General features: G+C 39.5%; 1 protein-coding gene across 4 annotated transcripts in view; it reads right to left on the bottom strand.

Moving 5' to 3' along the window:
• Positions 1 to 2,541: 2,541 nt before the first annotated feature.
• The window catches only part of LOC117336766 (carbohydrate sulfotransferase 9-like), a 50,411-nt gene continuing 35,590 nt past the window's right edge, over positions 2,542 to 17,362 (bottom strand). Inside the window, exons 3-4 of one of the 4 annotated variants that reach the window (XM_033897399.1) lie at positions 11,814 to 11,855; positions 2,542 to 4,779 (exon numbers count right to left, since the gene is read on the bottom strand). In XM_033897399.1, the coding sequence (XP_033753290.1) occupies positions 3,605 to 4,779; positions 11,814 to 11,855 (1,217 nt within the window). In that variant the 3' untranslated portion in view covers positions 2,542 to 3,604. The remainder of the gene's footprint in view (positions 4,780 to 11,813; positions 11,856 to 17,362) is intronic. The other 3 variants (XM_033897402.1, XM_033897401.1, XM_033897403.1) reach the window with 3 other exon arrangements.

Raw genomic sequence — 17,362 nt, 5'->3', positions numbered from 1 at the left:
CAGCCCCGGGGTCAACTGTTACATGTAAACGCAATACTTCCACACGCCAAGGCGGATTTCAAACAAACTGCATCTCAACCCGATTGCATGCTTTGCAAAAATGGAATTAATGTGAACCCCTTTGGTCCAGGGTTCAATTAGTGTCGAGATGATTTGCTTTAACAAATTTACTTAATAATGACGTTTCTTGGATTCTATTAACGTGGTGTGAATATCAAAATGATGACCATTCCTCTGCAGTAGGTCTCTTGTAATCAGACGACCATCTAGGCTCTCGGATCTCTTGTTTTAAGAACTGAAAATAAATGTTTTTATTTTGTTTCTTGTTCTTTACAGTAAGAGGTGATTCAATAAACGCCATTGATTTTAATCAAGTCTTTGATAGAATCAGGAGACCACGAGCAATTTGGAGCCCCGCGGATGAATACTGTACGTTAGCCTGTATTCAGGAAACATGTTCTATAAATAGGCACACGCTTAATTAAACACCTACACAAAACATGTGTACATAGCGCATATTGGCTCATTTAGTTTATTTCTGTAAAATATACATTGATATATAACTTTTACACTGCAGCCCCACTATATAACTTTACCAAGATCACCTGAAGGTTACAAGTCCATAACTTCCAAACCTTGATTATGACGTCACAATTGTCACGTCTGCGATAACGAAAGATAGCTGTTAAAAAAGGCTGTTCCGTCATTGACGATAATAAGTTCTTAGGAGCATCATTCCTGGATGTTGTCTTTAAAATCGTTGTCAATTGTAAATATTAGCATTGAACTGCTCCCAGTTCAGGTCCTGCAGTTGGAAGTCATGGGCTGACGAATGCAAACTGGACAAAGGCAAATTAAATATGAAGCGCTAGCGCGCTTCATTAAATTTGCCTTTGTCCAGTGGCATTCACTAGCCCATAACTTCCAACTGAAAGCAGTTCAATGTGTAATTGTATTTCGTTGCAACGTGTACATTCTGATGACGTCACTTTGATTACAGGCTCCGCGTTGTGTCTCGGATACCATACTGAACTTTATCATTTGAGGAAACCATCAGAAAGAGAATCCTTAATAAAGAAGAACGTTAAAATTTTTCACTACATACTAGAGGTCTTCATTTCAAGTAATTATTTAACATGTTACCCTTTTTACCGTTATTCTATAGATTCTATAAATAAAAAAAATATATATGTAGCTGGAAATGCGTTTCCCTCAGAATAACAACGAACAACTGTTTACACCTAAATTGACCAGTAAGTTAAGTTTGGGTAACTATTTTGTCAATAAAATACTGTAAAAAGCTACACATAAACAATCGAATAAAGGCGGACCTTACAGTCTGAAAATCAACCAACAGTCTCAAAGGCGTGTATAAAGGACAGTGAACACAGATATAACATTTTAATATAGATTTAGTGAGTGTAAAGTCATCATGTATAATACCGACATTAACATAATGTATAGAGGAAGAATGGATAACAGAATATTACATACAAACACAATAGATAACAGAGATCTTATATTAGAGCATTACATTGTTAGAAGTTAAAAACTAACTCCTAATGAAATTCATTATGTCCCCTTTGGCAGGTATAACTCGTGTAAATTGACATTGAAATATATGTACTGTACTTTAAAGATCCTAAAAGAAACTACATTCAACTACTAATATACAATGTTTAGCCATTTGTAATCACATCCTTTCAAAGTGAAAATTAATGTCGGGTTAGTTTTGATCATTGAACAAATCGGAGTCACTATATGACGTCACGTCAAATGACATTGTGACATCAAATGTATACCTAATTTCATCTCGATACCACACATAATAAATACTATATAAGATATTCTAACACGATTCGTTTGCAACGCGTGTTTTGATTGGTTGCGGACCGACTTCTAATCTGCGATAGAACCATGATCTGTCGTGTTAAGCCACGCCCCGTTTCTAATCAAAACAATATGGCGTCAAGTTCGACTCGTAGCGAAATTCAACACTGCAACATTTATGATTGATGACCCGTGACATTGGAATGGAAAGTGAAGAAATCGAATGGAATGAATTAACTTAATAAATTTTATTGATTGAAACGTTCATTTCTTCCGTGTTTAAGCATCTAAGGTCAAGTAAAATCCGAAATGAAATGGAACAAGTGCACACAACTTCACATAACGGTTGAGCCTGTAGAAACACGTCAACTCTGACTTTGTTAAAATGCACATGTCGTTAAGCATACTGCGTAAATCCAAATATGTCTTTAAATCTTCGGAAACAGGACTTTCACAACAATCCAAATACCCCGCTTCGTTAACATACAGACCGAGCTCTCGCCAGTATGGGCGTGGCCAATTGACCGACTTTGATAGCTTCTCTCTGATTGGTCAATCCGCCACAGTATGACACGTCACTAACGGAGGTCACAGAGTACTTAACAGCGTACTTGTAGCGCTGTAAAACAATGTTTCTAAATATATGCGATAGTAAACGTGTTAGAATGGGGATAGTACGTTGTTTTCCGTGGCTATACTGGCGATTAGAACATGACATTTGGTTTAAACTCTCGACCTATCGGTCTCGAGTTCAAACCAAATTTCATGTTCTAATCGCCAGTATAGCCACTCAAAACAACTTACTATCCCCTAAATACAGTGCTGTGATAAAAACATCAATATTTCATCCCTAATATCATGTTGTCACGAGAGTTTTTCTTCAGAATGCAATAGTCATAAATACTTATTACAACAAAAATCAACAATATTTCAATAATTCATGTATACATATAAAAATATATACATTTGTATATAACAATATATCAACATTAATCCATGTATACGTATATAAATTTGTACACTTCCGGTACGTATTCTCTGTTTCACCTTACCAAATATTCGGCACACACTTTTTTTTCCTTATTTCTACAGTTTGCAAATAAAAACAATATTTGAATAGAAGATGTTGATTTTTAGAATGTCTCACGAAATGGAATGAAATGATGACATTACTGTAGAACTATATTCTGTGACATTACTGTAGAACTATATTCTGTGACATTACTGTAGAACTATATTCTGTGACATTACTGTAGAACTATATTCTGTGTTGACAGTATTTTTGAATAAGCTATTTTGCCATTCCATTGTCAGTGTGTATAAGGTTCAATGAATTAGGAATTTTGATTTGTTTTAAATGTAGCGTTAACATGAAAAACTATCAAAATATAAATATAAGTTTTTTTCCTTCTTTCTTGTTGTTGTTTTGTGTAAACGGCATTGTTTATATATTGGAAACATATGTCAAAAATAGATTTCACATAAAAAAACCCGGAACCATTAAAGCGGGTTGTGTTCCTTGTTTACATAATGACTTGAGTTTACCGACATGTAACCGTCAAATTCTTTGGTTAGGCCAAATAGAGAATACACGCCGGAAGTGTAAATGTAGTTATACCATAAAGGACTGTAATCCTGGGGGTCATTTTGACTTAACCCAGGAGTTCGAGATCTCGCGACCCAGAGGATTTTGGTTGGGAACAATGGTGCTCTAATCAGCTGGGTCTTCTGTATTTATAATCTAAATTACACATGATTACATATCAGCCTTAATTCACAATGTGACAGCGCCAGGTCGTTTGTCTGGAGGCGTCATATCGTAACCAAATAAAAGAAAATCCATTTTGTAAACTTTCCGAATCTTTGCGATAGCTTCTGGTCCCACGTCGGCGTATGCTATGGACACAGCTGACTGTCGTTGTAATGTTTTTTCCTCCTTTGACAGTGGAAATCGCTCGACCTCTTTAAGTATAAGTAGTGTGATTGCATCAGCGTCGAAAAGTCGCATCTTCTGAAATTCGCGTCTAGGAAAATCTGCTTTCGTACTCACATAACCCTGGACTTGTAGAGTTTTCCAGACTTTTTCAAAATGGCTTACTCTATCTGGACAGTCAGAGCGATATATTTTATAGTCTGTTAAATACGAAGAAACTAGCGAGTAAACTGTATTTTTAAGTCCCTTTTTCAAACTATTTTGAATGTCCATTTTCTTTGTGTCGGAAAATTTGAGCAGGCCTAGAACATGTTTTGTGTCTTTTGTGAGAGACTCCTGTTTGCTGATAACATCATAATGTAATTTGCATGGATCACAAAGCTTGACAACTGGCATGAAATGTTCATTCAGGTCCACTCCTTTCAGTGCCATATCCGTGACATAATTTAAGAAATCAGAAAATGATACGTCATAGCCACATATCCCTCCATTCATCCTAAACGGTCCTTTCTTTAGCGCGCTTTGAATTCTGCGACCAAGCTGCCCCAGAAGAAAGTATTTATCAACATAAGCAGAGAACAATCTAGTGAAAGGGTCCCGAGACACCATTACTGATAATGAATGTCGACTTGCGTTTACAAATGTTCCAAGCCCAATCTCATTCCTTCCGTGGACTGAATTCCTGTTAATATGAAATGCATCATCGGATTTTTTCTGAGATTCGATCGCTAAGACAACCGTTCCCCAAAATGAACTTCCGGTTTTTGGAGCTTTACAGCATGTCATCTTTGCTGATTTGGAATAGAAGAAAATTGGAGCCCGGCCAACAGTTTTCACGCTGCTGTTGAACTCTTTGGCACATATCTTTTGGACCACTGCGCGCCTTGACTCAAGTATCTGTTCTATTGTCAAAGGTGGAGTCGGGAATATTGCTTGTTCATAATGGGCAGTCACTCCATTCGTCGTATTTGTAAAAAGCTTCAATCGTTGAACGTGACTTATGCGTACCTCTACATCTGGAACAAAAAACAAACATTTAGTGATCTTACACAGTACACATCAAACTCAATGATCATGTTGCTATGTATCAAAGAGACAGCCCCCCCCCCCCCCCCCCCCGCCCCCTCCCCTCAACCAAAGTATCAGTTGCTGCACACTACTGTACCATCGAAGCTATTCCATCTTTAATTGCAAGACAAATTCTACTGTAAGTGCTTTCTAATAACTCTTCTAGTGGCCCCACGTCTGCGCTTGGCATGAGCCTTTTTATTAAGAGGTTAACTGAACTGAGAAAGGGTTAGGTAGATCTGTATGTACGGTGTAGTCAGGGTTAGGTAGATATGTATGTACCGTGTGACCAGGGTTAGGTAGATCTGTATGTACCGTGTAGTCAGGGTTAGGTAGATCTGTATGTACCGTGTAGTCAGGTTAGGTAGATCTGTATGTACCGTGTAGTCAGGGTTAGGTAGATCTGTATGTACCGTGTAGTCAGGGTTAGGTAGATCTGTATGTACCGTGTAGTCAGGGTTAGGTAGATCTGTATGTATCGTGTAGTCAGAGTTAGGTAGATGTGTATGTACCGTGTAGTCAGGGTTAGGTAGATGTGTATGTACCGTGTAGTCAGGGTTAGGTAGATCTGTATGTACTGTGTAGTCAGGGTTAGGTAGATCTGTATGTATCGTGTAGTCAGGGTTAGGTAGATCTGTATGTACCGTGTAGTCAGGGTTAGGTAGATCTGTATGTACCGTGAAGTCAGGGTTAGGTATATCTGTATGTACGGTGTAGTCAGGGTTGGGTAGATCTGTATGTACCGTGTAGTCAGGGTTAGGTAGATCTGTATGTACCGTGTAGTCAGGGTTAGGTAGATCTGTATGTACCGTGTAGTCAGGGTTAGGTAGATCTGTATGTACGGTGTGACCAGGGTTAGGTAGATCTGTATGTACGGTGTGACCAGGGTTAGGTAGATCTGTATGTACCGTGTAGTCAGGGTTAGGTAGATCTGTATGTATCGTGTAGTCAGGGTTAGGTAGATCTTTATGTACCGTGTAGTCAGGGTTAGGTAGATCTGTATGTACCGTGTAGTCAGGGTTAGGTAGATCTGTATGTACCGTGTGACCAGGGTTAGGTATATCTGTATGTACCGTGTAGTCAGGGTTAGGTAGATCTGTATGTACGGTATGACCAGGGTTAGGTAGATCTTTATGTACCGTGTAGTCAGGGTTAGGTATATCTGTATGTACCGTGTAGTCAGGGTTGGGTAGATCTGTATGTACCGTGTAGTCAGGGTTAGGTAGATCTGTATGTACCGTGTAGTCAGGGTTAGGGTAGATCTGTATGTACCGTGTAGTCAGGGTTAGGTAGATCTGTATGTACCGTGTAGTCAGGGTTGGGTAGATCTGTATGTACCGTGTAGTCAGGGTTAGGTATATCTGTATGTACCGTGTAGTCAGGGTTAGGTAGATCTGTATGTACCGTGTAGTCAGGGTTAGGTAGATCTGTATGTACCGTGTGACCAGGGTTAGGTAGATCTGTATGTACCGTGTAGTCAGGGTGAGGTAGATCTGTATGTACCGTGTAGTCAGGGTTAGGTAGATCTGTATGTACCGTGTAGTCAGGGTTAGGTAGATCTGTATGTACCGTGTAGTCAGGGTTAGGTAGATCTGTATGTACCGTGTAGTCAGGGTTAGATAGATCTGTATGTACCGTGTAGTCAGGGTTAGGTAGATCTGTATGTACCGTGTAGTCAGGGTTAGGTAGATCTGTATGTACCGTGTAGTCAGGGTTATGTAGATCTGTATGTACAGTGTGACCAGGGTTAGGTAGATCTGTATGTACCGTGTAGTCAGGGTTAGGTAGATCTGTATGTACCGTGTAGTCAGGGTTAGGTAGATCTGTATGTACCGTGTAGTCAGGGTTAGGAAGAACTGTATGTACCGTGTGACCAGGATTAGGTAGATCTGTATGTACCGTGTAGTCAGGGTTAGGTAGATCTGTATGTATCGTGTAGTCAGGGTTAGGTAGATCTGTATGTACCGTGTAGTCAGGGTTAGGTATATCTGTATGTACCGTGTAGTCAGGGTTAGGTAGATCTGTATGTACAGTGTGACCAGGGTTAGGTAGATCTGTATGTACCGTGTAGTCAGGGCTAGGTAGATCTGTATGTATCGTGTAGTCAGGGTTAGGTAGATCTGTATGTACCGTGTAGTCAGGGTTTGGTAGATCTGTATGTACCGTGTAGTTAGGGTTAGGTAGATCTGTATGTACCGTGTAGTCAGGGTTAGGTAGATCTGTATGTACCGTGTAGTCAGGGTTAGGTAGATCTGTATGTACCGTGTGACCAGGGTTAGGTAGATCTGTATGTACCGTGTAGTCAGGGTTAGGTAGATCTGTATGTACCTTGTGACCAGGGTTAGGTAGATCTGTATGTACCGTGTAGTCAGGGTTAGGTAGATCTGTATGTACCGTGTAGTCAGGGTTAGGTAGATCTGTATGTACCGTGTAGTCAGGGTTAGGTATAGATCTGTATGTATGGTGTAGTCAGGGTTAGGTAGATCTGTATGTACCGTGTGACCAGGGTTAGGTAGATCTGTATGTACCGTGTGACCAGGGTTAGGTAGATCTGTATGTACCGTGTAGTCAGGGTTAGGTAGATCTGTATGTACCATGTGACCAGGGTTAGGTAGATCTGTATGTATCGTGTGACCAGGATTAGGTAGATCTGTATGTACCGTGTAGTCAGGGTTAGGTAGATCTGTATGTACCGTGTGACCAGGGTTAGGTAGATCTGTATGTACCGTGTAGTCAGGGTTAGGTAGATCTGTATGTACCGTGTAGTCAGGGTTAGGTATATCTGTATGTACCGTGTAGTCAGGGTTAGGTAGATCTGTATGTACCGTGTGACCAGGATTAGGTAGATCTGTATGTACCGTGTAGTCAGGGTTAGGTAGATCTGTATGTACCATGTGACCAGGGTTAGGTAGATCTGTATGTATCGTGTGACCAGGGTTAGGTAGATCTGTATGTACCGTGTAGTCAGGGTTAGGTAGATCTGTATGTACCGTGTAGTCAGGGTTAGGTAGATCTGTATGTACCGTGTAGTCAGGGTTAGGTAGATCTGTATGTACCGTGTAGTCAGGGTTAGGTAGATCTGTATGTACCGTGTAGTCAGGGTTAGGTAGATCTGTATGTACCGTGTGACCAGGGTTAGGTAGATCTGTATTTACCGTGTAGTCAGGGTTATGTAGATCTGTATGTACCGTGTGACCAGGGTTAGGTAGATCTGTATGTACCGTGTAGTCAGGGTTAGGTAGATCTGTCTGTACCGTGTAGTCAGGGTTAGGTAGATCTGTATGTACCGTGTAGTCAGGGTTAGGTAGATCTGTATGTAATGTGTAGTCAGGGTTAGGTAGATCTGTATGTATCGTGTGACCAGGGTTAGGTAGATCTGTATGTACCGTGTAGTCAGGGTTAGGTAGATCTGTATGTACCGTGTAGTCAGGGTTAGGTAGATCTGTATGTACCGTGTAGTCAGGGTTAGGTAGATCTGTATGTACCGTGTAGTCAGGATTAGGTAGATCTGTATGTACCGTGTAGTCAGGGTTAGGTAGATCTGTATGTACCGTGTAGTCAGGGTTAGGTAGATCTGTATGTACCGTGTGACCAGGGTTAGGTAGATCTGTATGTACCGTGTAGTCAGGGTTAGGTAGATCTGTATGTACCGTGTGACCAGGGTTAGGTAGATCTGTATGTACCGTGTAGTCAGGGTTAGGTAGATCTGTATGTATCGTGTAGTCAGGGTTAGGTAGATATGTATGTACCGTGTAGTCAGGGTTAGGTAGATCTGTATGTACCGTGTGACCAGGGTTAGGTAGATCTGTATGTACCGTGTAGTCAGGGTTAGGTAGATCTGTATGTACCGTGTGACCAGGGTTAGGTAGATCTGTATGTACCGTGTAGTCAGGGTTAGGTAGATATGTATGTACCGTGTAGTCAGGGTTAGGTAGATCTGTATGTACCGTGTGACCAGGGTTAGGTAGATCTGTATGTACCGTGTAGTCAGGGTTGGGTAGATCTGTATGTACCGTGTAGTCAGGGTTGGGTAGATCTGTATGTACCGTGTAGTCAGGGTTAGGTAGATCTGTATGTATCGTGTAATGGATCTCAGTATTTGACGAGTGTATGTGTGAAGTAGATTTTACTCAGAAAATCCGTTCCAGTCATCATCATGATATCAGAATCAACATGAAGTAAAATGTTATATGGCCATGCTTATATATAGAATTAAACGAAAGGCATCATCTCCATTCAAGTTAACATTAAATGCACATAAGATGTTATGTCCACAAAAGATAATTTTGAATTCACATAAGTTAATTAACTTTAAATACACACAAGGTAATTCTGAATGCTCAAAGGGTAATTCTAAAAGCACATAAGATAATGTTAAGTGCACATAAAATAATGTTGAATACACATAAGATAATGTTAAGTGCACATAAGTTAATGTTGAATACAGATAATATAATGTTACGTACACATAATATAATGTTAATTTCACATAATATAATGTTGAATACACATAAGATAATGTTAAGTGCACATATAAATCAATGACAAATGTACGAAAGTTTATAGGGGCCATCACATATAATTCTCCGTCCAAATGTACACCAAGTAATAAAAGAATGAGAGACAGGTGTGACGTTCTGCACTGGCCAGGTAAAAGGTAGTATTGACATAAGCAACCACACTACGCTCATGAACGTATAACATGCAAGAAGTGTTTTATATAGGACATCTAAATGTGACACCGCAGTATATATATATTTTCAATCAGGATGCAACGCTTTAATTTGCCGAATTATTTACCAGAGAGCAGTGTACTACATATGTTTAAAATTATCCAGAGGGTCACTCATAGTTTACCAGAGGGCTGTTAATTGTTTACCTGAGGGCAGTTAATTGTTTACCTGAGGGCTGTAAGTTGTTTACCAGAGGGCAGTTAATTGTTTACCTGAGGCGATTTAATTGTTTACCTGAGGGCTGTTAGTTGTTTACATGCGGGCAGTTAATTGTTTACCTGAGAGCTGTAAGTTGTTTACCAGAGGGCAGTTAATTGTTTACCTGATGCGATTTAATTGTTTACCTGAGGGCTGTTAGCTGTTTGAAAGAAGGCGGTTACTTGTTTAACATAGGGGGGTTCGTTGTTTAACAGCGGGCAGTTAATTATTTAACAGAGGGTGTTGTGGTTCATTGGTTACAAGAGGGTAGCTCATTGTTTTCCAGATGGTGGTTTATTGCCAAAAGACGGTTCGTTATTTACCTGAGGGCGGTTCCCTGTTTACCCGTTTACCTGAGAGTGGTTCATTGTCTACCAGAGTGCAGTTCATTGTTTACTAGAGGGTAGTCCATTGTTTTTTTTAAACAGAGGATAGCCGTATCTGTGCAACAGATGTTGAAGTAGCCATACAGAAATGCGTTTTAATATTGAATCGAAAGTCAAGCCTAGCCAGAGTAAAGCAGAATTAAAGCACATGCATAGTACTACTACGTTAATATATTAATTGATGACATTGGTAGAAATAAGATGAAAAGGGCAGGTAACTTTATATCTCTGGGGACACCAGCTTTATATATACAAGGCAACAGATGTTTATCAATTAATCAACAAGAGCATAAAAACCGTTTATCAAACGCGAACACTGTTTGCCTTCTTTGTATTTGGACAAATATTCACTAGGATTGAAAATACTTGTGATAATTTGCATGGCGACAATAATCACGAGAGATTAGATCGGTCTATTATTTGTTTGTATGTGACGTAAAGAATTTCTACCAATCAACTGGATATTGTTAAAGGTACAATGTATTATTATAGATATGTGTGTGTATTAACATCTGAATGGTAAAGGAAGTTATTCATTGAAGTTTTGAAGAAGTAGTTTCTGTCTTCTGTCAACAGGATCGTATTCATCTTTTATTGTATTTATACACTCTTTTGTATTTAAAGCACTACGTTAGGATAGATATCGGCCTGCATTAAAATCCGACGATTATTTTCAATCTATGAGAATCGGGTCTAATCACAGCAACCATTACCTTTATATGAAATTGGATAATCTCATAAATTGTCTGAAAAGAGATCGTGTTTCTGTTTAAAGAAACAACATATTCCAAAACAGATGACGTATCAGTTTACTGAGGCGAAGCAGTGTAAAGTACATACAGTCGTGTTACCATGTAATATCTAAAAAACAATCATGCATTTAAATAGATTGGTCGTTGGAAAAAGTTCGAAAATGATAACACAATACTGTAGTATTATAGGATAAGGTGGAGAGTTTGGATAGTAAATAGAGAGAGTGAGACAATAGGATACGGATAAGGTGGATAAGAGTGAGACAATAGGATACGGATAAGGTGGATAAGAGTGAGACAATAGGATACGGATAAGGTGGATCAGAGTGAGACAATAGGATTAGGATAAGGTGGATAAGAGTGAGACAATAGGATACGGATAAGGTGGATCAGAGTGAGACAATATGATTAGGATAAGGTGGATAAGAGTGAGACAATAGGATTAGGATAAGGTGGATAAGAGTGAGACAATAGGATTAGGATAAGATGGATAAGAGTGAGACAATAGGATTAGGATAAGATGGATCAGAGTGAGACAATAGGATTAGGATAAGGTGGATAAGAGTGAGACAATCAACTAGACAACGATAGCAGTCAGGAAAACTAGATTGCTGATGGCTCAATGGTAGGACATAGGAATAGAACGTCTATTTCAGGTAGGTGATGACAGTAGGATTAGAACGTCTATTTCAGGAAAGTTATGACAATAGGATTATAATAGAAGTACAACGAGACAAGCGATTACTGGTTATTAAAACAGAATTAGTTGTGGTGTTGGACATGGCCAACCTACGTTAATGTAAAGCAACAATGGTGAAGATAAAACGAGGATTACTACATGTAAACACAACATGTAAACACAATGTTATAGAGAGACTGTTTCACGACCACATTTCTCTCATTTCCAACTTACTATTTGGCGAACCTAATTCTTTTGCCTTTGGCTTATTTTCTCCTGAAATTACAATATTGAGTTAATAAACAACTGACATGCGCATTTAATATAAGTCGGGACGTTAGTATAACTAGACTGTGGTACATCATGATTACTGGTGACTGGGACATCACGATAACTGGTGACTGGTGGAGGGACATCACGATTACTGGTGACTGGATATTGGGACATCACGATTACTAGTGACTGGATATTGGGACATCACGATTACTGGTGACTGGTGGAGGGACATCACGATTACTGGTGACTGGTGGAGGGACATCACGATTACTGGTGACTGGATAGTGGGACATCACGATTACTGGTGACTGGTGGAGGGACATCACGATTACTGGTGACTGGATATTGGGACATCACGATTACTGGTGACTGGTGGAGGGACATCACGATTACTGGTGACTGGTGGAGGGACATTACGATTACTGGTGACTGGTGGAGGGACATCACGATTACTGGTGACTGGTGGAGGGACATCACGATTACTGGTGACTGGATAGTGGGACATCACGATTACTGGTGACTGGTGGAGGGACATTACGATTACTGGTGACTGGTGGAGGGACATCACGATTACTGGTGACTGGTGGAGGGACATTACGAATACTGGTGACTGGATATTGGGACATCACGATTACTGGTGACTGGATAGTGGGACATCACGATTACTGGTGACTGGATAGAGGGACATCACGATTACTGGTGACTGGTGGAGGGACATCACGATTACTGGTGACTGGATAGTGGGACATCACGATTACTGGTGACTGGTGGAGGGACATCACGATTACTGGTGACTGGTGGAGGGACATCACGATTACTGGTGACTGGTGGAGGGACATAACGATTACTGGTGACTGGATAGTGGGACATCACGATTACTGGTGACTGGTGGAGGGACATCACGATTACTGGTGTCTGGTGGGGGACATCACGATTACTAGTGACTGGATATTGGGACATCACGATTACTAGTGACTGGATAGTGGGACATCACGATTACTGGTGACTGGTGGAGGGACATCACGATTACTGGTGACTGGTGGAGGGACATCACGATTACTGGTGACTGGTGGAGGGACATCATGATTACTGGTGACTGGTGGAGGGACATCACGATTACTGGTGACTGGTGGAGGGACATCATGATTACTGGTGACTGGATATTGGGACATCACGATTACTGGTGACTGGGTATTGGGACATCACGATTACTGGTGACTGGATATTGGGACATTACGATTACTGGTGACTGGATAGTGTGACATCACGATTACTGGTGACTGGGTATTGGGACATCATGATTACTGGTGACTGGTGGAGGGACATCACGATTACTGGTGACTGGATATTGGGACATCACGATTACTGGTGACTGGTGGGGGGACATCACGATTACTGGTGACTGGATAGTGGGACATCACGATTACTGGTGACTGGATATTGGGACATCACGATTACTGGTGACTGGTGGAGGGACATCACGATTACTGGTGACTGGATAGTGGGACATCACGATTACTGGTGACTGGTGGAGGGACATCACGATTACTGGTGACTGGTGGAGGGATATCACGATTACTGGTGATTGGATAGTGGGACATCACGATTACTGGTGACTGGATAGTGGGACATCACGATTACTGGTGACTGGATAGTGGGACATCACGATTACTGGTGACTGGGTATTGGGACATCACGATTACTGGTGACTGGGTATTGGGACATCACGATTACTAGTGACTGGATAGTGGGACATCACGATTACTGGTGACTGGTGGAGGGACATCACGATTACTGGTGACTGGTGGAGGGACATCACGATTACTGGTGACTGGTGGAGGGACATCATGATTACTGGTGACTGGATAGTGGGACATCACGATTACTGGTGACTGGTGGAGGGACATCAGGATTACTGGTGACTGGTGGAGGGACATCATGATTACTGGTGACTGGCGGAGGGACATCACGATTACTGGTGACTGGTGGAGGGACATAACGATTACTGGTGACTGGTGGAGGGACATCACGATAACTGGTGACTGGTGGAGGGACATCATGATTACTGGTGACTGGTGGAGGGACATTACGATTACTGGTGACTGGATAGTGTGACATCACGATTACTAATAATAAGAGGCGACTAAATTTGGGATTTTATACTTTTCTTCTTTCTTAACAACTTTCTTCTTCCTAATCTCTGCCTTGACACTGCAAATACACTGAGCAGGCGAAGATATAACAGTTTAGTTTATATCTATTTGTCAAAACACTTACAAGAGGATTGAGCATAAGTTTTTATCAACACAATTCTCTAAAATCAGTTGATATATTCTATCCCGTATTTAGAAAGCTTACATCCGCATTCCCGACATGGTACTATCAGTATTCATTTATAGCCGCGTCCTTGTAAACTAGAACATAAATGATGCGACGGTCGGTATTGGCGCATACCAAACTGGTTTTGTTTTGTTTTATTATTATTATTTTGTTTTTAATAAGAAATATTCATAGTAATGTAGGATCTAGATATAACGTATAAGTATTAGTACATCAAATCATTACAGAAGTTATCTAGTAAATAAAATGTACCACCAGGAAACCAAACTTCATCGGATCACTGGGTATTCCTGAGGAAAATCCACTTTGCATTCTGAAGTTTATTGAAAAATGCCAGTATTTATTTCGACGTCCACGGACTTTATATTCAATTCAAACTTTATAATTAAAAGAGTAATTTGATGGCTAAACAGATGATCTACTACTAGGGCCGCTATAGGTCAGTCAGAGCGTTGGATTACGTAACCTCAGGTGAAGATCCAAGGTGCGCTGCTTGACGCTAGAGGGCTTACAAGGATTTTCTAAAAATAGTAACACTAACCCAACAAACCTGAAATCGATCGAGATATTATGGTTCTTTGTAAGTGTGTGAAGTTTGACCGAAATTCTGCAAGGAGCGCTACCAACGGACGGAGAGGAAAACACTTAACGTGTCCGACAATAAAATATCCAACTACCAGTAAGAGTTCAACCTTATCTCATTTCACAAACAAAGTAAATCTCAATCTTTTTATGTTCTAGTTTTGCAATACAAGCAAGAAAAGATATTTGCAGCACACGTCAGTTAGTGTTTCTCAGAAAGCTGAGATCAAAGTCTTGCGATGTCGTAGTTGTGTCCTTAGACAAGAAACACGACTCACTCAAGCATGCCCCATGTCCCTCGTATGTTGTTTAATGAGGTAGCCAACAGCTACAACAAGGAAACCCCGCCTCAAAATGACCCTATCAAGGTACGATGAACCCAACCAACTTATATGTAAAAAAATGTTATAAAATTATTCAATTAAAACAAATCAAAACTAGATCCATTCTATAATTCATATTTCAATCCAATCATAAATTAATAATTTATAAAAAAAAAATTCAGATTACATCTTATTAACCTGTAAAAGTTGCTTTACTATTATTCAAATCAAATTATTTCTTTTTTTTTTTGTAAACAACACAACTAGGAAAAATAACAGACATCTAGTAAAAGTAGTCATTTAAGGTATATACTTATCGACAGGTGATGTTTCAATCGGGAAGAAGAGTTAATGTCAAATACAAGTTAACAGTAAACTAGTTAATGATAACAGAAGATAATATAAAGTGTACGACATTGTAAAGCCCGATGATATTTTGGGTTGAGCGTTCTTGTTTGTGCCAAGGTTTTATATGTACATCAGGTAATGGTACAGTACACATTTTTTTTTCAAGTGACTTTTACATTTCACATTTAGAAATCACCAAATGGAATTACAAAATAAACACATACGATTTGGATCTTCTGTAAGGATTTTGTTTATGAACAATTCGGGAAGGGACTGTAGGGACACAGTATACATATCAAAGCCTTGGTACATGTACACTCTATCTTATTTATGTGAGAGTGGAAACAGGGGAAACAATTGTGAATCTAAGTGCATGGTCACTCGTAAAGACACAACATGTTCATGCATCAAAACATTAACGTATCCACACATTGTCATTAATATCCACACATTGTCATTAAAGTATCAACGCATTGTCATTAACGTATACAGACATTGTCATTAATATCAACACATTGTCATTAACGTGTCCACACATTGTCATTAACGTATCCACACATTGCCATTAACGTATCCACACATTGTCATAAACGTATCCACACATTGTCATTAACGTATCCACACATTGTCATTAACGTATCCACACATTGTCATTGATATCCACACATTGTCATTAACGTATCCACACATTGTCATTAACGTATCCACATATTGTCATTAACGTATCCACACATTGTCATTAATATCTCCACATTGTCATTAATATCCACACATAGTCATTAACGTATAATGACATTGTCATTAACGTATCCTCACATTGTCATTAATATCCACACATTGTCATTAACGTATCCAAACATTGTCATTAACGTATCCACACATTGTCATTAACGTATCCACACATTGTCATAAACGTATCCACACATTGTCATAATATCCACACATTGTCATTAACGTATCCACACATTGTCATAAACGTATCCACACATTGTCATAAACGTATCCACACATTGTCATTAACGTATCCACACATTGTCATTAACGTATCCACACATTGTCATTGATATCCACACATTGTCATTAACGTATCCACACATTGTCATTAACGTATCCACATATTGTCATTAACGTATCCACACATTGTCATTAATATCTCCACATTGTCATTAATATCCACACATAGTCATTAACGTATAATGACATTGTCATTAACGTATCCTCACATTGTCATTAATATCCACACATTGTCATTAACGTATCCAAACATTGTCATTAACGTATCCACACATTGCCATTAACGTATCCACACATTGTCATTAATATCCACACATTGTCATTAACGTATCCAAACATTGTCATTAACGTATTCAAATATTGCCATTAACGTATCCAAACATTGTCATTAACGTATCCACACATTGTCATTAACGTATCCACACATTGTCATTAATATCCACACATTGTCATTAACGTATCCACACATTATCATTAATATCCACACATTGTCATTAACGTATCCACACATTGTCATTAACGTATCCACACATTGTCATTAACGTATCCACACATTGTCATTAACGTATCCACACATTGTCATAAACGTATCCACACATTGTCATAATATCCACACATTGTCATTAACGTATCCACACATTGCCATTAACGTATCCACACATTGTCATTAATGTATCAACGCATTGTCATTAACGTATCCACACATTGTCATTAACGTATCCACATATTGTCATTAATATCCACACATTGTCATTAACGTATCCACACATTGTCATTAACGTATCCACACATTGTCATTAACGTATCAACGCATTGTCATTAATATCCACACATTGTCATTAACGTATCCACACATTGTCATTAACGTATCCACACATTGTCATTAACGTATCCTCACAT

This window comes from Pecten maximus, chromosome 10 (assembly GCF_902652985.1).
Source record: "Pecten maximus chromosome 10, xPecMax1.1, whole genome shotgun sequence".
Lineage (NCBI taxonomy): Eukaryota > Metazoa > Mollusca > Bivalvia > Pectinida > Pectinidae > Pecten > Pecten maximus.
This window is presented reverse-complemented; position numbering and strand designations above follow the sequence as displayed.